Source organism: Ambystoma mexicanum, chromosome 4q (genome assembly GCF_040938575.1).
Source record: "Ambystoma mexicanum isolate Mex_15411 chromosome 4q, UKY_AmexF1_1, whole genome shotgun sequence".
Classification (NCBI taxonomy): Eukaryota; Metazoa; Chordata; class Amphibia; order Caudata; family Ambystomatidae; genus Ambystoma; species Ambystoma mexicanum.
In genome coordinates this window covers 927,748,374-927,774,208 of record NC_090928.1, presented here as the reverse complement: position 1 = coordinate 927,774,208, position 25,835 = coordinate 927,748,374, and the positions used below count along the sequence as shown (strand labels likewise).

At 46.3% G+C, this 25,835-nt stretch overlaps 1 protein-coding gene across 5 annotated transcripts in view; it reads left to right on the top strand.

Annotated features, from left to right (window-relative positions):
* EML4 (EMAP like 4) overlaps positions 1 to 25,835 on the top strand; it is a 1,387,551-nt gene that overhangs the window by 859,753 nt on the left and 501,963 nt on the right. For all 5 annotated transcript variants that reach the window (XM_069608481.1, XM_069608484.1, XM_069608483.1 and 2 more), the window contains 2 exons: positions 798 to 932; positions 1,477 to 1,612. In XM_069608481.1, coding sequence (XP_069464582.1) covers positions 798 to 932; positions 1,477 to 1,612 — 271 coding nt within the window. The remainder of the gene's footprint in view (positions 1 to 797; positions 933 to 1,476; positions 1,613 to 25,835) is intronic.

Below are 25,835 nucleotides of genomic sequence, written 5' to 3'. Positions count from 1 at the left end.
AATAGTTGACATGAGCACTGCCTATTAAATTCGTCCATCAAAGATAATATTTTGTGACAGAGCTATGTTGAAAATTAAAAAGGGTGTATCCCGTTACACAGAAAGTCAATAATTGCCAGCACAGTACTTCTTTTAAAAAACAGCCCATGTGAGTTGCATAAAATGCGCAAACATATCTATGATGCCACATTCCTTCCAGCATACATCAGACATTGTAGTATTGACTTTCCTAAGCCTCAGGGCTGTGAAGCCACTGATCTAGTAAATTAACAAAGTTATTTAACATGAACATAAAATATTGAGTTGTTGACTTTTGTCCATAGACACAACCATTCGTCCTCTTTTATGTTGTACTTGATGTCCTTTTGCCAGGTTCCTTGATATTTCCTCGAGAGACTGTAATTGAAATTGATTAGAATTGTGTAGATGCTGGAGATCATAAGCTTTTCTCCAATCAAGTTCTGAATCAGTTTTCCAGATTAGTTACCTGGTGATACCTTATGGCTTAACATAGGCCATGCTATTATGATTTGTTCCAAGGTCTTAATGGCACTATTATTAAACGTATATCCCACCTATAGCCAATATTCCTCCTTCAATCATATAAGGAAGTCACCTTTGTATATTTAAAATTGTGAAGAAATGTGAAGTTTATTTTAGTTGAAATTGTCTGTGTACACAGAAATCTGTTATTGGGATGCTTACTTTGTGGTACTCTGAAAACCTGGCACAACATAAATTCTGCAAATGTTTTGGAGAAACGTAAACTAATTAAGAAGTGTTCACTGTTTCTACAGACTACAAATGAGGTGGTCCTTGCTGTAGAGTTTCATCCCACAGAAGCAAACACAATAATAACGTGTGGCAAGTCGCATATCTTCTTTTGGACATGGAGTGGCAATTCACTTGCTAGAAAACAGGGGATTTTTGGGGTAAGACCTGTTTGCTTTTTTAGATTGTTGGATATAGCAGACATTAAATTATTAGTAGTAATAATGTAACACTTTCTGTGGAGCTACAGGCTTGCATGCATACATTAGCAGAGGTGATTTGGTAAAGAGGATGTGTACCTGTAAATTGCAGGTTTCTCCCTAATATTACCCCACATTGCAATCTTGCTCATAGTAGTTTACCTACCTTGTTGTAGCAGCTTCCTATGATTTTGGGTGATGGCCCACACATTTCAAAACACTGCTCAGAGGTGACATGCATATAATTTGTGTTTTTTGTAGATTCATGTATTTGAGATTTTGATTATTCCATACTAATGGAAGAATGATTTATTTATTACAGATTTATTTTGTTTTCTTTCTTGTAACTTTTAGATATTTTTTTTATTCTATCCCATAGCCTACTTTGGGGGATGGTGGAATGTATTTAATACATAATCATTCACTGTGGATAACTGGATGTCTTTTTATTCTACCACACAAAATTTCAATATGTTGGTTAACACTTTTTGGTATTTTCTCTCAGCAATATGAGAAGCCCAAATTTGTGCAGTGCTTAGCATTTTTGGCAAATGGGGACGTTCTTGCCGGAGATTCAGGAGGGATAATGCTTATATGGAGCAAAACTACTGTAGAAGCCACTCAGGGCAAAGGACCGAAAGGTACAGTATGCACCTAGATTTCCGACATAGCTTTCAACTAGAATGAAGGACACATTTTTGCACATATTCGTTTGTCTTTACTTAATATGAAGTACACAGTTCAAGGAATATCCAGCACAATTGCTGTACTTCTTGCAACTAAATGTGAAACCATGCTCATTTGATCATATTTAGTTAAATATTGAATTGTTTAGTCTGATTATTTACTTGTAAAGTGAAATTGTTGAATCATATTATGTTGGCATATCGCGTGAGATGACTGAAAATGGCTGCCAGGTAAGTAGTGCTGTTCAGGAGCCCTGACGACACAAGATAAGAAATCTCTTGTCTTATTTATGCAAATTTGTAACTATCCTGATACATTGGTTTATATATTTTCTGAGGTGCGCTTGTATGATTTTGTTGTGTGCACTGTGCAGTCGACTCCTGCTTACACCGACTAGTGCAGGGAGCGTTCTCGGGTATGTGTGGAAATCAGCAGCAGGGGATAATTTCTCTTTAGATTTGGACTGCTCTGTAGTTGCTCTGTCCCTAGACAGGGAAGCACCTTCGTGAAGGCACATTTCCTACAGCCAAGAAAATGCTGAATATCCCTCCTTAGACGTATGCTCTCATACTTTTAAATGCTGGAACCTAAATTATTTCAGAGCATGCACTGTTTAAACTGGCTATGCACGATACAACTGGTGCTTCATGCAGCATGATCTACCTCTGTATGCAGGATGTCTGGGGGGCACTGACCTGCCAGTTGTGCCGTACGTGGCCTGCAGTGGCCTGCAGTTCACCTAGTCAGAATTAAAAATATCCAGTTCTATTTCAGGTATAGGGAAGTTAGGGGGCCAGGTAGGGTTGGGACTATGCATGTTCAGAGGTTTTTGGGGTTGTCTGTATGTTCAGTGCTCGACATCTGATGCATGATAGATCATAGGGTTGGGAGACCGGGTGAGGCATTCATTGGCCCGGTCCTTTGTTTGGGATGGGTAGCCTGTTGGGATGCCTACTGTACCATGCCTATGTGCTCTGAGCTTGCACTTTTGTTTGTGTTTCTAGCTTAATCTGTGGCCTTACTGTAGGCACTAACAGGTGCCATAAGTGAATTTTCAAACATGCATCCTTATGAATGTTTTGGGTGTTTGGTTGCTCAGTTTCCCATTTGCATACGTGGTGTAAGGAGCTCATGGTGGCAACATTAAAGACAGACACAAGTGATCACAGTTCAAGGGTGTTTTTTAAACTGTATAGTGGGTGAGAAAATACCTTAGCTAAACCTAAATCTAAGATGGAAGCAGGCTACGACTATCAAATGATAATAAGGCAGTCTTAGTGGCGTCTTTCCAAATAAAAAATAAAACTATTGCCAATCCTTACAACTAAATCACAAAGTAGTGTGGGGATAATGTTCACAAGAAAAGAAAGAAGTGTCACTAAATGATAAGTCAGGATGCTAGGGCTCAGATCTCCCTTCTTCACGTTTTTAGCACAGGACAAGGCGTGACCTTTGAGCACAGCACACTCCTGTGCTTCGCCAGCACGAGGTTACAGTTCCCTTTCAATGATGCCAGGACATTCTGGGGCCAAGTTTCCTTCTTGCAAAGTCTCTTGCCTTAGAAGGCCTGCTGAACAATTAACAATAAACAAAACAAAAGTTCCTTTGGTAATCCTTCACATTGGGCGATTGCTCCTCGCCCCTTGGATCCCCCTCAGCCAGGCTCTAATCCTTTGTTGTAAAGTTAGCCTCTCTCAATCGGGTTCACTATAGCCGTTCACTCAAAATCGTAGCATTCAAACAATCTCAATGTCACTTTGAACAACTATACATTGTGGACACCCCTCAGCCGGGTTGACACTTTTCACAATGATCATGGGTATATCCCCGTTTACCCTCAATTCATAGGCATCCCTCTGTCGGGTTCACATTTGTCAGTTTGACAGTTCAATCAGTTTTCTCCAATTTGTCAAATACTTTCGAGAGTACGAGGGGTTTTGCTCGACCCCCGTAGGACCACTTTGACACTCCACACTGGCCTCCTAAGGCCTCTTGGTTCTCGTAGTTTCAACAAACCACACAACCCACAAAGGCTTCAGTCAGAGTCCTTCAAATGAGCACCCTGCAACACCTGACCACTTGCCTTCTGAACCTTCGACTAGGGTTTCTATAAAGTTCAGTTCAGTTACACAAGTTCTTTGTTCAATAAAGGTTGCCGCCTGCAACCTTGGGCCCAGCACAATGCGAATTTACTATCGGTCTTCTTTGACTCACCGGCTGTGCTGAACTGTGAGTTTCTTGTCAGCACAGCGGCAATCGCTTCCTCCCGCTTTGGCTATCAGCGCGGGGCAACCACATGTGCCGTTGACACCCGTCACACCAAACGCCAGCTGGACTGCTTGGTCTTATGATTTCCCTTTCAGAGACTTTGAAGGTCTGAATTGAAAAGGGCAAGGGCAGTTCCCGCTTTGTCGTCCCTCCAGGTCTCGCCGCCTTTCTCCTCAGCTTGAACTGCCGGTCTGGTATAGCTGTTTCCTCCTGCGTTCAGCCTTGCACGAAGTGTGCTCTCGTGCTCTGCCTTTTATCCCTTTGGGGAAGGAAAAGGGCGTTAGATGTGCGTGGTTATGGTCGATTGCCTGACACCTGTGTTGGGACATGTCAGGTTAACGGCTCGGCTGTTAGTCCTTTGTCTTTAGCTGTGTAGGAAATTGTTTGTGTCGGAAAAGGGGGGGTAGAGCTTCTAAGTATCCCACGAGGTAGGATTGGGGGGGAAAGGGGCTAGAAGGAAGACTGATGGGTGAGACGCAGTACAGTGTCCCACTTCCACTCCCCAAAGACCCCCGCCCATCCGGGTGATCCTCCCCCACTGTTCCACCCCCATGGACTGGATCCAATAGCGATGGCCATGTCCTTGCCACCTGGATGACAGATCTCTGGGGACTAGCGGGCAAGACACCTTCGGTTTCTCACAGTGGCCTTTGAGAGTCTGGGAGGTAGGGATTCGGCGTGGGTGTTAGAGGTGAGACTTTAAACTCTTCTTGGAGGGTATGAGGGACATGGCGATAGGTTGGGGAAGTTAGACTGCATGTTTTTTTAATTGGGCGAAGCCATTCCTCTGGTTTATTTTTTTCTTCAGGTTTGGCTTTAGTCCCTTATTCTGCTCATTTCTATCTCCTGTGTTTATATCAATTACACTGACAAACTAAACTACAGGAATCCCCCACAGCCCAATGCAAAGTTAGTCCTCCACCATGCTTCATTCCCTTAGTGTAAACCAGCTTAACTGGTTAGCTGAAACATGCCTCGGTGCTGCTTTGAGGTAATGTGCAGTGAAAGTTTTGTAAAATAGCAAATGGGTGTTTTTCTATCATTTCAGACCGCCCCCCCTCCACCCACCATGCACACCAACGTCCCTTTCGAGGGGATTGGGTCCTCCGACGTATTCCATATCTGAGAGTAATCACCACAGCTGTGCTGCTTTGGAAAATCTTCGGCATCTGCGTCCTGCATCGATGACGTCGATACGCCGCCCTCGAGGACCTCCTCCGACGGCCAACGTCACTGGATGTTATAAGTAGGACGCACGACGCCCGTAGCCTCAGTTGTTTTTTCAGCGAACGTGTTCGCTTCGGGAATCTCGGCGCGCCTCGACTCTTTGGAGTTTCTGTTGTTTCTCGGTTCTTTTAACCCGTTTGGTGTTTGTGAAGTACTTTCTTCGTGAAGATGTCTACCTCATCTTCCACACCGCGTCCGGGCTTTAAGAAGTGCGGGGACTGTGGGTCAAAGATGTCGGTTACAGACTCGCACGATGCCTGCCTCTGGTGCCTCGGGGAGACCCATGACACTGCCAGTTGCTCACGTCTAAAGCCTTGCGGGAGCGCAAGAAGAAGTTATCGGTAGGTAAAGTGTCCAAGCCCCGGAACTCGAGGTCTGCAGGGCTTTCGACGGACGACTCGAGGGGCGACTCTGCGTCGTCAGGAGTCCAGTGGGTCTCGGTCCCAGAGTCGGTCTCGCCACTCCTGTGCCTCTTCGAGGCACTCCCGGAAGCGCCGTCATCGGTCGCCTTACCCGTCCTCATCCGAGGACACCGCCTGTCGGCGGGTCGCATTCCCCACCAAGAATGCGACGTCGGAGGAATAGGCTTCCTTTGGGAAGAAAATGTTGGCAATTCTCGAATCGCAGGGCACTGGTCCGTCTGTGCCTCCGACTGGGGTCGGTCGTGATCAGCCGAGAGACACCGCTCGCACGCCTTCGGGCTCGGGTGGTCGTCACGATTCGCGGCAGAGGTCCTGCTCGGACAAGGGGAATCGTTCTCGTCATGCCCGGTCCAGGTCCCGGTCCTTGACGCGCTCAAGACCGTGTGAACCTGTGGTGTCTTCACGGAAGACGTCGGTGGCGCCGAGGTCGTCGACGGACTCTTTCGAGGGCCTGCCTTCGAAGAAGTCGTCATCGGCGTCCCGGCCGTTGAGGGACACGATTGGGACCCCGGCCTCGAGGACTGTCGGTGCCGTCGATGCTGTCGACGCCGCGCTCAGCCTCAATGCCAATTCACTCGACGCCTTTCGAGGCTGTGTCGACGGGGGTACCCTGTGGCTCGGTGGAACCCCCTAGAAAGGCTCTGGCCAAGGTCAAGCATGGCTTTGGTTCACGTTCTGTGCCTTCTTACCACCATTTCAGAGGTGGATGAGGGCTCTGATAATGGCATGGTGTCTGACACGGTGCCAGACGAGATTCTATCGGCCATAGCCAATTTGAGGACCTGAGGCAGTCCCTGCATGATGCTAGTGGGCTGGACACCTTTCCGGAGGTGGACGTTTGTAGGCCTGAGCCTGGCACTCATGCCGACTCCTCGTACCGGTGCCTTATGTCAAGGGTCACCGAGTACTTGGGATGGTCTGCTCCCCCGGGGGAGTTTGTTCAGGATGACCTTACGGATATCCTCGACCTTGGTCCACCAACTGACCCGTAACTGCCATTTCATATGCCTCTACAGAGGAGGGTGGCGGCGGCTTGGACTGCTCCGGAGAGTCTCCCGGCAGTGGGCAAGTCTTTGCCGTGATAATACCACCCAGCCAGTAGCGACCCCTGCTACTTGTCCAAGCACCCTACTCCGGAGAGTTTGGTGGTGCAGGCGGCTACGGCCCCGGCAAAGCAGGCGTTGTACCCTACCATCCCTCCTGATAGGGACGACAAGCGTTTTGACGGCTGGGCGAAGAAAGTGTTTTCTGCAGGGGGTATGGTGCTTCAGGTGGCCAACTCCATATGTGCCTTGTCACGTTTCACGCACACTCTGTGGAACTGTGTTTCCTTGGCGGCTGAACATATTCCCGAAGGGGACGAACGGGATGGTTTCCTTGCCATGGTTCAGGATGGCAAGGATGCCATGTGTGAGGTCGTTCAGTCTGGTTTGGACATGGCAGATTGCGACAGCCGGTCCATGGCGGCGAGCACCGTGATACGCAGGTTTGCGTGATTGCGGAAGTCGGGGTTTGCTCCTGATGTGCAGGCCCGGCTCCTCAGCATGCCCTTTGACGGGGAACATCTTTTTGGAAGCAAGGCTGACGAGAGCCTTGAGAGGTTGCAGACCTCAAAGGCTGCAGCAAAGTCGTTGGGCGCTGCAGTTAGACAACCTCCGCCTTTTCGTCCTAGGGGACAGCAATGGAAGGGAGGTTCCTTTCATTATTACTCATCCTTTGGTAAAGCGAGAGGAGCTGCCAGTCAAAGGGGCCACCATAGGAGTGCCAGAGGTGGAAAACAAGGTACTCGAGGTGCCAAGGCCGCTCGGGCTGTTGCCTCTTTGCCATCAGGCAACGCTGCAGCCGTTTCAGTTCAGTCATGAGGCCATGTCCCATGGTCCGCCGGTTGGGGGAAGGCTGGTGCTGCATCTTGCAGAGTGGCGCGCCATTACTTCAGATGTGTGGGTTCTGGAGATCATAACCCACGGCTACTGTCTTCCTTTCCGGCAGAGGCCTCAAGACAATCCACCAGGGAATCTCTCTTTGAAGAGTCCGGATCCGCTCCTTGCGCAGGAGATTCAATCCCTGCTGGAGAAAGGCGCCATAGAACTGGTACCTGTAGCGGAGAGGAACAAGGGATGGTATTCCCCTTATTTTTTGATTTCCAAGAAAGACGGGGGATTGAGACCCATCATGGACTTGCGCGGTTTGAACAAACTCCTCAAAGGACAAGTTCAAGATGGTTACTCTCTCTCAATTCCTCCAGGCACCTTCCTCTTCCGGACTGGTTGGTGTCTCTCGACCTCAAGGACGCTTATTTTCATGTGCCGATCCATCCAAAGCACAAGAAGTACCTGAGGTTCGCAGTTGGCGACTCGCACTTTGTTTCAGGTCCTGCCGTTCGGATTGACCTCCGCCCGGAGGGTCTTCACCAAGCTCATGGTAGTGGTGGCAGCGCACCTCAGGAAAGGGGGGATTCGCGTCTACCCCTACCTGGACGATTGGTTGATCAGGGCGCGCTCTCTCGAGCAAGTCCTGGATCATCTGTCGGTCACCTGCCACTCCCTCCACAAGCTGGGCTTCTCCCTCAACTTAAGTCCCATTTGAAGGCTCCAGTACATCGGGGCAGTGCTCGACACGTCCCTGGGGCAGTGTTTTCCTCCCCAGGTGAGGGCTCATCACATTCAGCAGATGGTGCACAAGTTTCAACTTGCCCAGAGTCTCCCAGCGTTCGAGTTCTTGAGACTGCTCGGCCTCATGGCATCCTGCATTCTTCTGGTGCCAGAGGCCAGGTTGCGGATGAGATCTTTGCAATGGGCACTCAAGCTCCAGTGGTCTCAGTCCTCCGGCAGGATGTCGGACCCGGTTCAGGTGCCGTCCTCGGTTGCCCAGGACCTTCTTTGGTGGGCCGAAGAAGGCAATCTGATGAGGGGGGCTCCATTTTGGCTGCCCTGGCCGGAGGTGACGATTGTGACGGACACATCCCTCACGGGATGGGGAGCTCATGCCAACAAGTTGACAGTCAGCGATCGTTGGTCTCCGTCGGCGTCCAGACTCCATATCAATCTGTTGGAGCTGAGGGCCGTCAGGCTAGCCCTGAAGGCTTTTCTGCCGACTGTGCGAGGAAAGAATGTCCTGATCCTGCACGGTGGCCATGCACTACCTCAACAAAAAGGGGGGGGGGTAGGGTCACTTCCTCTGTGCAGGGAGGCGATGCAGCTCTTGTTGTGGGCAATCCAGCAGGAAGTTTCGATCTCGGCAGTTCATCTGGCAGGAGACGAAAACGAGACGGCGGACGCTCTGAGCAGGCAGAGCGCAATCTCTCACGAGTAGGAGTTGGCTCAGGAGATTCTCCTGGAGATCTTTGCCCTTTGGGGGACCCCTCAAGTGGATCTTTTCGCCTCCAGTGTCAACCGGAAGTGCGAGAGGTTCTGCTTGCGGGAATTTCCTCCAAACTGAGCCTTAGGAGACGCGTTTGTGGCGGAGTGGTCATTCCCACTGCTGTACGCATTTCCTCAAGTCCCCGTCATCCCGCAAGTACTGCGGAGGTTACGGAGGTTCGGTTCCCGGATGATCCTCATTGCTCTGGCGTGGGCCCGGAGGACGTGGTAGCCGGACCTTCTCGACTTGTCCATCTGCCCTCCACGTCGTCTTCCCTACCTAGACGATCTGCTCTCACGGGAGGGGGGGGGGTCAGGTTCTCCATCCAAAGGTCAGATCCCTCAACCTTCACGCTTGGTTTCTGAAAGGTTGAAGTATAAGGATTGGGACCTCGCTGAAGACGTGATGGAGATGTTGCTCTCGGGCAGACGGCCCGCAACTAAGTCCCTGTACCATTGCAGTTGGCGTAAGTTCTGCGTCTGGTGCAGGGTTAAGAATGTGGATCCTTTTGCATGTGACATTCCCATGGCCCTGTCTTTTTTGCTTTCTTTGGCCCACAGGGGCCTTCAAGTGGGTACCATTAAAGGTTACCTCGCGGCGCTGTCCATATTTAAGCGCTCATCTGAAGAGTGTTCCGTTCCTTTAATTTCTCAGTTTCTGAAATGGCTCACTAATGTGTTCCCTCCGTCACCTTTCCAGGTGCCCGGTTGGGATTTGAACCTTGTTCTCAAGTTTCTGATGGGTGGGTGCTCCATTTGAGCCTTTGCATTCATGCCCTCTGAGACTGTTAACTCTTAAAACTGTATTTTTAGTTGCGGTCACTTCCGCTCGCAGAGTGAGTGAGTTACAGGCACTTTCAGTTAAGCCACCCTTCACTGTGTTTCATAGGGACAGGGTTGTCCTTAAAGTTCGTCCTTCTTTTCTTCCGAAGGTGGTGTCGGAATTTCATTTAGGACAGAAGGTTGTTCTTCCGGCATTTTATCCTCCACGTCCTGGTAAGGAAGAGGAGAGGCTCCATAGGCTTGATCCTAGGAGAGCGTTAAGCTTTTATATTTCACGCATGTCCCGGGTCAGAGTGGACGATCAGCTCTTCATTGGTTACGCTGGAAAGCATTTGGGACAAGCTGTGACGAAACAGACTTTGTCTCGCTGGATTATTTTGGCTATCGCTGAGTGTTACCGCGTGGCGGGTAAGGACCCACCGGTCGGCTTACGGGCCCATTCTCCCAGGGGTATGGCTGCCTCTACTGCCATGCAGAGGGGTGTTCCTATTCATAACATCTGTGATGCAGCCACCTGGGCTTCGGTACATACTTTTGTACGTCACTACTCCCTCAATTCCATCCAGGGGCAGGATCTGGCCTTTGGCAAGGCGGTCCTTTACCCCGCAATTTGATTGGGCATGCTAAATTTCTGTTTTCTAAATTATTTTCCCACCTCCTTACATTGGTACTGCTTTGGGAGTCTGTCATAGATATGGAATACGTCAGAGGACCCAATCCCCTCGAAGAACAAGTTACTCTCTTACCTGGTAACGTTCTTTCAATGGGATGGTCCGACGATGTATTCCATATCGCTCCCTCCCTACCTTCCCCGCTACAGAATTTCTTATGTGATTGCAGCTTACATTTCCGCAAGGCTTTGTGTGTCAGACTGGCAGAAGACTGGTGGCACAGGTTCTGGGAAAAAGTACAACTGAGGCTACGGGCGTCGTGCGTCCTACTTATAACATCCAGTGACGTTGGCCGTCGGAGGAGGTCCTTGAGGGTGGTGTATCGACGTCATTGACGCAGGACACAAACGCCGAAGATTTTCCAAAGCAGCACCGCTGTGGTGATTAGTGTCATAGATATGGAATAGGTCGTCGGACCATCCCATCGAAAGAACGTTACCAGGTAAGAGAGTAACTTGTTCTTCTCCTGAATAGGGGAGGTCAAAATGGCTGGGTCGATGTAAATGTTCTCTACAACAACTCAAACAAAAGAGCAGATCCCAGGTGTTAGGCAAGATTGTATGCAGTACCCTGTGGGAGACTGCACCAGCCTTGTCCTCTTGGCAATAGTTAACCCAACCGTTGGTATAAGCATGTACTACACAAGTTGGTAGAGTGACTGAGCAGCCAGGCTTATCTCAAGAGGGGTCAATGTGAGCTGTAATGTTGTAACACAATTTCACAATGACAGTTATTCAAATAAACACTTATACACAAGGTTTCTTGATGAAACAATTATTAATTTAACAGTCAAATAAGCCTTCTCTAGAAGGGAGCAAAACATGTACCACTTAAATATATAGTTCAAACACACTCTTAGTTTCTCTAATCAGATGATACCCATTGGGGATGCCACACAGACACTTCCTATTCCCTCCGGTGTCTTAAATAGCTAGGACACTGTGGACATTGATTTATCACTGGTACATTTAGAGCAATACTGAGTTTGGTGTAAAAGGTTAGCTATGGAATAAAACAAAGGTTATCAAATAACTCTTAAAGTGGTAAGTACTTTTTGAACCCTTCAATGCAAAATAAATTAACCCTTTCCTGGGGGAAAGGCAAAAGCATAAAGTCAGAGGTAAGAAGTGTCTCCCAGGGAGCCAGGACAGCCAATGTTGGTGGAGCAAACTCTGGTGGAGCTGGAGATCTTCTTGCAGGTAAGTAAAAGTCTTGCAAAATGTTTTTAGGAAAGTTTGTAGAAATGAAATCACTAAGGGGCCACAAGCTGGGAGGCTTGTGAGGGGCAAAGCTGCAAGCAACTCTGCAAGGGAAACCAAGACAAGTCTCAACTGAGAGCTTGCAAGGCCGCACGACAAGAGGTAAGTCCTCTTAGTTTTACAGTACCTTTGGTTAGAAGAAAAACTGCTTCCAGCTGGTTTCTGTTCCTATGTAGGTCTGCAGATCCTGTGTTCCTCGGCCTCAGTCGTGGCAACAAGATAAAGATAGTAGACCCTAGCAGTTGTCCTGCGACGCTCCGCAAGAAATTACATAGTAATATCAACTGGACAATATACTTTTCTGATCTAGTGAAACACTGATTCTAGGAACAGTATAAAAAGTATAAAACTATAACTGATTCAGGATAACAGTTATTCTAGGGGAGTTGGACCTTGGACTGTAATATTTAATTACAGTTGCTTTTCAGTCCACAGACTAAGGGAAGCAATAACTCTAAATTATTTTAGGATTATTTTAGGATTTATACTCGATGTAAGTAAAGCCTATACACTTTTTACAGGAGCTATATGCAAATTAAAATCATGTATAAACCGAAGACTGTGCTTGTGTCTGTCTACAACAGACCAGGGAAAGAAAAACCCAGTGTTACACTTTATTATTTTTTTTTTTTTGTTGTTTTGGCTCAATTACCTTTTACAAAATATCAGATCAAAAAACAAACAAATTACACAATTTCTTTACAGCTATACAAATTCTTTCTTAACATATAAAAGAATATAAAAGAAAAGACAAGGAGAAAGAATCATTTTATACTCCTTTTTTTACCAACCCTGCCACTTTTCAAGGCATTTATAATTTCCGGTTTTATATTATCCAGAACCGTCTGCGGGCTCAGTATTGTGGCAGACTATTTTCTTGGGCTGTAGAGATTAAATGGTTATTTCACAGTTGATTAACACCTGCATAGCTGCTGATGTCAATGCGGCATTGGTACCAGAAATTAGTCTGTCCCACAAGAGGTCTGATATAATATCCTCCTCTCTGCACACAAAGTTCCTGAATAGTCTTGAATAATGTATCCATGAGCCTTCACAGTCTATAAGTAAATGCCTAAGTGTTTGCTTGGCAGGGTTTATGCAAATCAGACAGTTTTTTTGCTTTGTCCCCTTGGTTTCGCTTTTCTAGAACTACCCCGCAATGAGTTTAATCTCATTCTAATGAAGTTTGAACGCAACTTTCTGTTTGGGAATTTCATAAGATAGCACGAAAGACACCCAAGTTCCTTTTCCCCCCCACAAAAACGCACTTTGAACTGGATCTGATCTAACCTGCTCTACTTTTTTGATCCAGTCCAGAAGTTCCAGTTTATTTTTTATTTTGAGTGGGTTTAGGACCAGGGGTTTCCCCATCGAGGTCTATTTTTGTAAGTGTCTTCATTACTTTTTCCCCCAAGTGAGATCAAAAGTAATAATTTACACTGCAACTTCTGAGACTTAACATCTCCGAAAAGGGTAGTCTCTTTTCCCATAATTATTTCTCGAAACAAGGAAATCAGTTTCCAGTCTGCCATGCATTTCAGTGACTTTAGGCCTAGCTCGAATCTCAGACTTCCTGTGGATGTACAACTTGGAAGTCCTAGGACCCTTTTCCACAGCCGACCCTCAAAACTTTCCCAGTTTGCTGACCAAAGACCTGGTTTGGCTTCCAGTCCATATAGTATCACTGGAACCACTTTTGCTAGGTAGTATTTCACTAGCGGAAGGATGGAAAATTTACAAAATGTATAGTTCAGTTTGATTATTTGTGATGCTACACTTTATTAGTGACTCAAAGGTAAAACCTAATGCAGACTTATTCTGGACAGGCTAACAGCAAGTCAGGGGAACCCAGACACAGTTGGGGACACTCATACATTTATCCTAAAAGGAATAGCATTACTTTTGGGAAGAGGCACAACCAAATCACAAGTGAGTAATATAACCTTACATCTACTTTCTGTTAGAATGGCAAAATAGTTTCTAAGGAAAGAAAGATGTTGCATATACTTTTCAGAATGGCAGAACATTTCTAAGATAAGTAATAACTTTTGTAACTGTTCACACGGAGTTATAGGTACCAACCAACTTCTTTTGCAAGTAAGTAACTTTTAAACTAGTATATTTTTTTTCTAGGCAAAAGGCACAATACTTGGACGTATTTCCCTTATTCTTGGCGCATGAGTGTTCTCAGTGGCAGAATGGGGGTCACTACGGTCTAGTGTCCAACAGGCGGGTCAGGATAGGTTCTTAAGTAGAAAAAGTCAGAGTTCCTAAGGAAGACTGTTAGAACAAGTAAGTACTTTACTTTAGAGTTAGTTGAGGTTCCTGGGGCTTCACAGAAGACACCCTAGGAGTATTCCCACAGGGGCCCTGGGTGCACTGGACGAGTGGACTCCCAATCACAGAAAACACCCCAAAACTATACAGGAATCACAAAAGGCTTAAGGGAAGTAAATACCCAAGCCAGCACAGTACCTCCGCATAGAAGAAGATTTTGCAGAAGGAAGACTTCAGGATCTGCAGCCAAAAACATGGTCGTTGAATTCCTTCATTAAGAAGACAGAAGACAGGACACCGGAAGGACCTTTGCAGCAAGGATCACGGGGAAGGCTCTAAGCAAGGTTTTCCTCGCGACTGGATGTAGTTCTGTGGATGTGGCGCCTTTTTCAGGAGCACAGAAAAAGACAATAAGAATATTGCTGTTCGGATTCTCGTTGTTTGCAAGGTCCAGCACTCTGGTGAGGGGACTGATCAGACTGGAATCGTGCCTCTGGAGATCCAACCGGATGCCCACGAAGATTCAGCGAGATTCAGAATTCGGAAGACCGCAGAATGGCTTGGCGTCCCAGGGTATTGGGGTATTGCAGCCATGCAAGGTCGCAGCACGGCGTGGGATGGCTCAAAATGCAGGTCTTCCTGAGTCTAGTTGGTTTCACCAGGCTCTGGGTCGGTGGTGTTGTTTTCAGAGTCCCAATGTCGATTGGAAGGAAAGGCTACAGCAGGCTCTCCGGTCACTGGAAATCATTTTTGCCACAAATTCTTCATCTTCCTCATCGGTTTTTGTTCCAGTGGTCAACTACCTTTTCAGCTTCCAAGTTCAGACTCTTATGGAGGAACCCAGCCAATCAAATGCCTTGCAACATTCAAACTTGAGGGGACTCCTCCCGCAGATGAACATGCACAAAGGAATTTCCCGCCCTGGAGATCAGGGGAAGGAACAAGAAAGGACAAGGAACACTAAAATGTTGAAAAAACAAGACGAAAGCCATTTTGGTAAATTGATCACCCATGGGTGCCTTTATCCTGCGGTAAAGGTGCACCGAATTAATAAAAGGTATCACCGCCACCAGCGATTAAAGTTAAGCTTGTCCAGGAAACATAATTGTTACAGTTTTAGTGTGAAAGGGGATACATTGTATCTCCCCACCACTCCACATACGGGCGTGCCGGTTTCACCAAATAACATGTTAAAGGGATCCAAAGACCCTTTTCTACCCTTGGGAACTGTGGTTCTCACAAGGTTAGCCAGAGAAGGTTTAAAAGGGGAGCCTCTAGGGCAAATCAGCAACAATAGGAACTTATTGCCAAAAAGTTGTCAGAGGATAACTTTAAGACACTATGGAGAGTCTTAAAAATGACACCCATAATATGAGTAAAAGTCTGTGAGTGTGGGACAAGTTTCCCACTTAGAGGTATAAGGACAAAGAATCCATGAGTAAAAGTAACAAGTTCTGGGGTTGACGCAGGTCAGGAAGATTTATCACTACTATGGAAATCTTAAAAAGGGGTCCCCAGAGAGGACCCCTTTCTTATGAGGCTACAGAGGTGAGGCCTCTATCCAATAGTCCCCCTAGGGATGGTAATATGCGGGATGACCTCATAGGGAAGGACTCCCCTCCTGTGGTAAGGACATCCACCTAAACCCCTGTCACATAACCCCCTACTCTCATGCTTACCCTTTTCTCCCACCATGGTTGATGAAACCATGTGCTATTCTGGGATCTTGACTGTGCCAAATGTAACATATTCTGGGACGAGGAAGAGCAAGGGAAGCAATTTGTTAAAGATTTCAATCAGGCGACGCACACCTTAGTCTCGGCCTAGTATGCAGCGTGCAAGTGAAATGCTTGTTTTCTGTTAGATTCAATATTGAGATGGTACACCACTCGTATCACACCTCCTTTTCAAATACCCTGGGTCACAATGCACCATGAACCAGGCTGGTTGGTAAATTTATTTGAAAATTATAAGAAATCATACAATTTTTTTTAGTATGGGGCAACAGTCACCAATGGGGTGATGAGAACAATAGAAATGTAAGCAATGCACTTCGTTAACCTTCTATTGACATATCTACAAAACACCAGGAAATAGCAGCACTTTTTGATTTTAGGTAATATAGCACTTGAGTTAGAATTTCCCACTGCAAGGTTCCCTCAACCCACAAATATCTGCTTGCATAAACAGAAGCAGCAGGTAATCAAACCCTGGCAATGGTAAAAATGACACTCGGAAATGGATGAATAAATGAATCAATATGTGTAAAAACCTTGAAAAAAATACTATTCCTCACTACAGCAACCATGTAGAAATACAAACAATCGCAAGCAATGGATCAGCACAAGCATACAGTTTGACAATGAGTGGCAGGTTTTAAAACATGTTTGCAGCAAATGACACTTTGGAAAATTAGCAAACTTTTTAATAAAAACGGGTGAAATATTGCAATGCGATTTTTGTGTTGGGGTGTAACTATAGATCATAGGTACAATATGGAAGCAAAATTAAGTCTCTAGCTGGTAAATCGAGTGAGTTATGAAAGATATAGAAAGGTGCGTTTTGAGTAAAATGGAGCGGGGGAAAAAGGAAAGGAAATCAGTTTTGACAAGAACAGTTTTACTCTACACTAGAACATTCAGGCTAAGATACCAAAGGGGGGCACAGTAAGATCATGGGTTGATTCGCGGCTTCACCCTAGTTTCCCAGTGCCCGCCCTGGCGGAACCAGTCTGATCACTCGAAATAGGATTAATAGCTTAGGATTTACACAAGACAAAATTACTAAGAGATGGCGCGAGCACTAGAAATCAAAGGCCGGGTGACAAGAATGATTGTGACAGTTTGGATAAGGATAGGGTGGCTTAGAGAGTGGGATGAGGACAAAGGCAAGATTGGCTATGGGTTAAGGTGAGGTGGCAATTAATACTCCCAGTCCACTTTTTAGTGTTTGGATTCTGGAAAGTCAGCGTTCTGGTCACCACGTGGATCTGGTCTAACAAAGGATAACTGGACAAAATCAGCGGGACAGGATCAGCTGGGCAGGGACTGGTTACTGGGCAACACTTCTGGACTGGCAATTCTGATCACTGGATAAGATGGGTCCTCAGGGTAGCAGGATGGCAGCAGCATGCAGTGGGTGGCAGCAAGCCAATCTGGATCAGGATACCAAAAGTACTACAGTTTTCCCCTTGTTAATGGGAAATTTAGTGGGTTTGTTTATATTGTAGGTCTTGCTGGAGCAGGATCAGCAATGCTTGGCCTTGTAGTTGGGATCTGAAGTCTGGATAGATGGAACAGGAACAAGACGCTGGCACAGGAAAATCAGGAAGAGTGTGTGTCTAGGCTCTTGTCAGGGACCCTTATTTATAGTGCAAAATGACATCATCAAGGTAGAGACTGGGCAGGGTTAACTACGCACGCCCCTAAACTGATTGGGCACGGGTGCTAGTCTCCGCCTTGCTCTCAACTGGTTGGATTTCCATGGGAATTATGTCAGGTTTATGAGGTGAGTTTTACATTGTCCAAAAACTCCCACATTTACTTTACTTAAAATCCGATTTTGCCAAAAACATACATTTACACCATTGCAATCTCTTGGCAAATTATACACACAGGTTACATACTATGTTCAGCACAGATCAGTCCAATCCTCCAGTCTGTGCGACCTTGTTTCACCTTTCTGATGCATTTTGGTAATTTTAAACATGAAAGATTTGGCCTAAAATTCCACAATTGTATACACAGATGTGAATCGTCCCCAGGGATGTATGTACAAAATGTTATGTTTGCAACATTTATACTTTCCTTGGAATCTGTCCTATTTTGTAACTTCTGTTCCCCATGAGGCAATGAGATCTACCAAGTTTTAAAACAAAGCCCTTAAAATTAGATTTGAAACTGCAAACATTTTACATTTTTACAAATTCTTGCTGCAGAGATAAAGAAGTCTTTAAAGTTTCTTTATAAAATAGTCTTTGCAACCAAAAGGCAGTCCATTGTTACTAGATCCTTTTTTTTCTTCCTTCAACTGCAAGCAACTGTTATTTCCTTCAAGGCAAGGGGGTTTTCCTATCTTAATTGAAGGTTTTAATGCCCCTTACACTTGACAGGTTAGTGTCCCAGGACCTCTATTGTCCCAGCCTGGAGCACAGACAAATGTCTGAGCGTGTGAACTTTCTTTCTTTGTTTTAGCCCATTCAAAGTTTTTCAAGCTGGCAATTTTCACTTACGTGTCTTGGATTTATGGTGTGTCTCCCTTCCTTGGGGAAGATTCATGGCTGGCAACCGGAATTACTGTTTTTTCTGAGAGCTTGCAAATCCAGCCCATGTGTTTTAAACTCTTTAATTTCTTATTTTGGGTCCTGAATTATACAAACCTGTGAAAGAAGATGTGTGTATTATCACCACTAACATAATCCCTTTACATTGCTAAGTAAGCAGGCTTTCATTCACAATTTATTTTTAAGCAGGCCAATTTTTTTCTTCGGTCAGCAAAGCCCATTTTTCCACATTTGTTAAAAACTGCTAGCATTCTTTTCTTTAAATTTGGTTTTGCAGCTCCCTCAGCTGCCCACACTGTCTTTGCAGCTGTTTTAATTTCCTTAAATGCAGGAGTTTTATCTAAAACATATACATTTGTCACTGACCTGGCTCAGAGAGTTAAAGTGTCTTTGAACTGCTGAACCTGGATACTACATTTGGAAAGAAATAAACATGTGTTCCTGTGCGACTGAAAGTGAAGTTGCTTATTGATTTCTCTGAGTTGGTTTGCCTGGGCCTGTCACTCAGGAATTATGCCTGGTTTTGGTGAAGCACAGTGAAATATCCTGGGCATGACATGGCCTTTTGAATCACAGTGGTTTCAGAATGAACAGATGGAAGTAGCACCAAAGCAGCATTTTTAAAGGGTGAAAATGTTTCATTTTGAAGGGGATTTTGGCTTTTGCAGCAATGCAGTTATGCCTTTCCACTTGATTCCATTTATATATTTCCGAACATACTGGCATACTTTTTCAGTGTGCCCCCTTGTTCCATCTTGCCTGTATTGCGCTAGGCAGGATGGTGCAGCCATTTTTTTTTTGTTGCAGCCAAAACGCAGTTTTGAGGTCCTTGTGCGCACAGTAACCAGTGCAGCCAAGTTGCTGTTTATTGCACCAATGCAGCTTACTGATGTGGGGCAATGCCATTGAGTGGGTCAATATATCCCACACATCCCCCCCCGACTTCCCCTGGGCTTTTCAAGTCGAGGGAGAGTCGGGCAAGTTGGATTTCTCCATGGGCCAAGGCAGGATCCGGCAGGTATGAGTCCCTCTTTCATCACAGAATGGTGCATCCTGCTCCTCTTGTTGTCTCTGGTCGGAACATGGAACAACACCCCCTTCTTTCCCTGGGATCTTCCTTTCATGGTGTGGAGCGACACTCCCGGATCTCCTCTGGTTTCTCCCTTCCAAGTTGCCGGGGTGGTCCTCCTTGGTTGTTAGATAGGTGCAACAAGTACAAATCTATGAAAGAGAACACAAACCGGTTACGACAATTTCCCACTAACTGCCCACCAATTGGGTTGACAGCAGTGGGATGCACATGCGTTTAATAATAACAATTGATAATGAAGGAAATACTGTTACATAATCATATCTATAACTCCTATCAGCTCCCTTCTGGTTCTTCTTTTCCTTATTCTCATTTCTCTGATGTCTCCTCTGCTTGATTCTCCCTGGGCTCCTCAATTTGTTGCAAAGTATGCTTAGGGTGACAATTCTTTAGCTGATTAATATGGACCCATTTCTCTTCTGTCAATTCGCCTTTGGGGATGCGGATTCTGGAGGCGAGGCCTGCGATGGTGACCTCTTCTCCATTTTTGAACTTCAATCGCCTACGGTAGCACTGGGGCTGACCGGAAGGCTTTCTTTAGGACTGCTAGCGCCCTGAGATTACTCTCCAGTTGGGACCGGGCTTGGCCCAAAATTAATCTCGAGTCGGTTGAGGATGTGACTGCCCATGTAAAAGGCGGAAGGAACACCTCGCACGACCCAACAATTGTGTTCTATGCTTTTGTCACCTCTAGAAATGTTTATCATACAACTGCTAAGCAGAAGATGTTTGGAAGGGGGAATTTCCAGGCCCCATACCCATTGATAAACTGACTCAACAGCGGGCGGGGTCTGGTCTTTTGGTAGTTTCCTGTATAATACTTTGCTGATGAAGCTTTCTTCGCTTTTCAAGTCAACTTGGGTGAGGACAGACTCCTTTCCGTCATTTGACTGAATCGGAAAGAAGAGCTGTTCATTCTTCCTCTGAATGCCAGCTGCACTTGGTGCTGGTTTATCAGTTTTGGCAATGGAATTGGGATTTTCAGATGTGAATTGGTTTAGAATTTCAGAGTATTTCCTTCCAGTGTGTAATGCCGCTTGAGACTGGAAGGAAGGTTGATTTTCAGGAATGGAGAGGAGTTCCCATCACCAGTTTGTGTTCCCACAGCAATTATTGTAACATCAGGTATTTCATTATTTTGAAGATGAAACTTAATTTGATCTGGTTTTTGTTCACCCATGTGGCATGTGCCATTTAGACTAACATGGTTGACACTGTTTTAATTTTATTGGCATGTGAGTCTGGGTCCAGAATACCTTGTTCACACAGTCTACTAGGGGAGACAACCTACGGAGGATGTCATTCTCTATTAGACATGAGGTTCCCTCTGAAGCCACGACTATGGCCGGGTGCGGATCGATGGAGACGTGGCCGCCATAGCATTGTTCCATCAAGTTAGCATCAACGTGCTCTGCGGTCTAGTGTTTCTTCCAACATGGCCGCCGCCGGCTTTTCTGGTGTTTGCAACCAACGGCGCTCGCGTTGCAACTGTGCTTTTCCTCTGCTTTGTTGCCAGCGCTCCCAGTGATTTCCCTCGGCTCCGTTGAGCCCTCCTTTCCTTCGCCGCCTCCTGGCGCTCTTGCAGGTACTGTTTTCTGTTTCCCCTTTCTTCTCTCCGGTTCGCTCTTCTGGGCTTTCTCCTCTCGGATTATTCTCTGCTTACTCCGTTATTCGTTTCCTCTGGGACGTTTCCCCATTTCTCCTTCCCTTACCAGTTACGGATCCTCTCTCAAGACTCCTGCAGTTACTACTCCGTGTTTGCACAGAGAAATTATCCTCTATTCACTTACCTTCACATCGGAAAGAACAGAGCACTCTTCCGGCGAAACTGCTCAGGGTTTTTTTGCCTTGGAGGCTTTTTCCCCTTTGGCGGCTGTGGACCGGTTTCCCTGGTGACCGGGGTTTATCCGGAAACCAAGGTGGCGTTGTTCCGCAGTCGGCTGTATTTACATAAAAAGAAATCTACCTTCCGGGAAAGAAAGAAGGCGGGAACACACCAGCCTGATTCTTCAGGTGAGGAGGTTGGATTGGGGTCTGATTCAGAGGTTGAGATTCAAGGCCCAGACAGCCTTGACAGCTTGCAACGCCATACAATTTCCACCATGGCTACGGCAGAATAAGTTCAAGAACTGGTGGCAGCCGTGCAGTCACTTAGTATAGCAGTAAGGAATTTGAATCAAGAGATGCAGAATGTTAAAGCTGAGAATACTGTTCTCAGACAGATTATGGCGGCCCGGGATCCACGCAGTTCTGATCTCCCTCCCATGCTGCTGTCTTCAGGAAGATTTGATGGTTCTTCAAAACATCTGAAGGAGTTCTTGGATGCATGCAATGTGCATTTTACCTTTTGTCCCTCCACTTTTGCTACCGATCTCAGTAAGGTTGGTTTTCTAGTCTCCAATTTAACAGGAAATGCCTTGGGCAAACCCCTTAGTGACTGTGGATGACCCCGTTCTACGTGATTGGAAGGCTTTCCTTGAAAGATTTAAGCAGGCTTTTGAAAGGCCAGAAATCAGATATCTGGCTGATGAAGAACTACTTGAGGTCCATCAGGGACAGATGGATCTCTTCTCATACATCACCAAATCTAAACGACTAGCCACAGAGGCAAACTGACAGGAACAAGCCCAATATACGATATTCCGAAGAGGATTGAAAGAGGAAATAAAGGACGAGCTTGCCAGAATCCCTCGTCCTGCTTCCTTTGCTGAACTGTTGTCTGTTTCCCTGCAGATAGAGCATCGTTTGAACGAACGTAAGTTGGAAAGAAGGAAAGGGAGAAGTACCCCTATTTCTTCTAATCCCCCTCCCAGTCTGGTCATACCCTCGGGAGACTCCAAGGAGTAACCCATGCAGATTGGTACTATGAGATCTCCCCTAACCCTGGACGAAACGAAGAGGCGCCGAGACTCGGGTCTATGCATGTATTGCGGTTCAGCTGCTCACTTACTCCGCAATTGTCCTGATGTTCCTCCAAGGCAGTCGGGAAACGCCAGACCTCGAACTTAGGTGGGACCGCGGTTCGAGGAGTCACAAAAGGCCCTTATGCCACTCTTTCCGTTTTACCCGCTCACCAAAAAGAGGATGCTCGACTAATGGTTAGTTCCCTTCATCTGTCCTGGAGAGATAAGGAAGTAGACACTATGGCCTTACTTGACTGCGGCGCGGCAGGCAACTTTATGGACACGATATGGGCTCACAAGATGGGTATCCAGAGAGTTCAGAATCAGGAGGATCTTAAGGTCGAAGGAGTAGACGGGACTCCTCTCTCCTCGGGACCCATCACCCATTCTACTGAAATCCTCCAGGTCACCATCCAACACCATCAAGAAGAAATTTCCTTTGATATTATCAGGGCGGCTCACTTTCCCATTATTCTGGGTATAGCTTTGCTGCGTCGTCACAACCCCACCATAGATTGACTTCTAACATTCTTAGTTTCCTCTCCTCTTTTTGCAATCAGTCCTGTATGATTTCCCAGAAGTATCAGACTGCTGAGTTACAATACCTTGAAACGTCCACTAAGACTATACACTCACTTCCATCCAAGTTTGTCAAATATGCCTCGATTTTCTTGGAAAAGGAGGACCACGATTCACCTCCTCATTGCCCCGAAGATTGTTCAATAGACCTCCCGCAAGCACTGGTACCATTCAGCAGAATGTTCTCTTTGTCCCTTAAGGAGAGGATGGTTCTTCATCAATATCTGGATGCTAACCTTAAGTACGGTCTGATCCGACCCTCCAGATCCCCAGCAGGGGCTTCTCTGTTTTTTATTTCCAAAAAAGATTCTGCTGAACTCAGACCTTGCATTGACTACCGGGGGCTCAACAAGGTCACCATTCGGGATAGATATCCCATGCCCTTCATCTCGGATATTTTGGAGGCAGTCAAGGGGGCGGTCGTCTTTACTAAACTGGATCTCCGCAATGCATATCATCTTCTGCGCATCCGAGCAGGAGATGAATGGAAGACCGCTTTTAGAACCCAATACGGTCTCTTTGAATACCGGGTGATGCCCTTTGGTTTGGTCAATGCCCCAGCGGTTTTTCAGCGATTTATGGATCGAACCTTCTCCGACTTACTGTTTCACTCAGTCATCATATACCTGGATGATATATTAATATTCTCAAAGTCCTTCCAAGAGCATTCTATCCACTTACATGAGGTCTTTAGACGTCTACAGGAAAATCATCTCTTGGTCAAACCCAGTAAATGCGTGTTTCAAGTCGCCTCAATACCCTATCTGGGTTTCATCCTTTCCCAAGATGGCATAAAGATGGACCCCAAGAAGATCTCTGCTATCCTAGATTGGCCATCCCCTTCCTCAGTCAAAGATGTACAAAGATTTTTGGGATTCGCCAATTTCTATCAAAAGTTTATCCAGAACTTCTCTGCGATAGTGATCCCTATAACTTCTATTCTCAAGAAAGATAGTCTGCCATTCAAATGGTCAACTGAAGCGGAACAAGCATTCCGTAATCTCAAAGAAAGATTCAGCTCTGCACCCATTCTTAAACAACCAGATCAATCTAAGAAGTTCATCGTTGAGGCCGACGCATCGGCCAACACAGTGGGAGCCGTCCTCCTTCAGGAGCACGGAGGCATCGAACACCCGGAAGCCTACCTCTCCAAGACCTTCTCGTCCAGTCAAACTAATTATTCGGTCATAGAGAAGGAACTTCTGGCAATCAAAATGGCATGTGAAGAATGGAGACATCTCCTTCAAGGAAGAACCTATCCCTTCACCATCAGGACGGACCATCGTAATCTCAGATCTCTACAAAAGATGGAGTGTACCAATTCCAGGCAAGCCAGGTGGGCCCACTTCTTCTCACAATATGACTTTGAGATAACCGACCTACCGGGTAACCAAAATATGGTGGCAGATGCTCTTTCCCGCTGATGGATTATTGAAGATGCCCATCCCCATTATAGAGATAAGATCTTTCACGAGAAGGTATTTATCACTACCACCACATCATTCCTCTCCCAAGTCAGGACTGCTACTGCCCACGCTACTCTACCGAAATTTGCCTTGCCAGGGGGTAAGGTCGACATGAAGGAAGGTCTTTGCTTTGTCAACAAGAAAGCTGTACGTACCTTCTCCTGAGTTACTCCTTAAAATTCTATCGTGGTGTCATGATGATAATACTGCGGATCATCGAGGTACCAAGAACACAGAAGAACTCATCAGAAGATCTTTTTATTGGCCAGAGATATCCTCAGACGTTAAGAAGTATGTCAAAGCCTGTGTTCAATGTTCCCGAAACATCGCTATCAAAGGCCTTTAGGACTTTTGAAGTAGATTCCTTTACCTAAGATCCCATGGGATCAGATATCTACGGATTTTATAGTAGAGCTACCACCTTCTCGAGGTCATACCTGCGTCATGGTAACTGTTGATTCTCTCACCAAGTTAGCCCATTTTTCCCCATTCCCGGATTTGCCTTCGGCATCCGAAATGGCAAATCTTTATCCGGGACATTTTCCGCCTCCATGGGCTACCTTCGAAGATCATTTCGGACAGAGGGAGCCAATTCACGTCCAAGTTTTGGAAAGCCCTATGTCACAGATTGGGTATTGAACGAGCACGGTCTTCAGGTTTCCACCCTCAAACCAAGACTTAATGGTACACTAGAGCAGTACCTCCGGTGCTATGTCAACCAGTCCCAAGACAATTGGTTCGACCTACTACCCACGGCCGAGTATGCCTACAATAACTCTAAACACTCGGCCACGGGTCATAGCCTGTTCTTTTGCACCTTAGGCCAACTCCCTAGAGGTATTCTGCCTATTTCGTCCTCTCTTTCCGTCTGCCCCTCAATTGAGGACAGTTTACAGCAGATCTTAGAAGCCCAAAGAACAGCCAAAAAAGCTCTAGAAGAGGCCCGGGCAGTATACAAGAAGGTGGCAGATCGGAAACGCTCCGATATTCAAGCTATATATCCAGGCGCCAGAGTCTGGTTATCTACGAAGTACTTACCCAGATGGATTCATCCTTCCAAATTGTCTCCACGATATACTGGCCCTTTCTCTGTGATATCCCAGATAAACCCAGTAACATTCCGCCTTCGGCTGCCAAGGAGTATGAAGAGGATTCATCCGGTTTTCCACTCCTCCTTACTGTACCCGGCCGCTGAGGAGATTCCCTCAATTCCTGTCAAGCCGCATACCCATGGCAAGGCTTCTACTGCAGATGAAGAATATGAGGTGGCGGAGATCAAGGATTCTCGTTGCAAGCTGTTGGTGTCTTGGAAAGGGTATCCATCTTCAGAAGATTCATGGGAACCCGGTTCCAATGTCTCTGCTCCACGATTAGTGAGAAGGTTCTGCCGAGCTCACCCGGGTAAACCTGGGTTTTCTCGCATCAGAGGGGCGCATACTGTCATGCGCCCCTTCTATGTTGGTCTAATGGATCGATGGATACGTGGCTGCCATAGCATTGTTCCATCACGTTCGCATCAACGTGCTCCGCGGTCTAGTGTTTCTTCCAACATGGCCGCCGCCGGCTTTTCTGGTGCTTGCAACCAACGGCG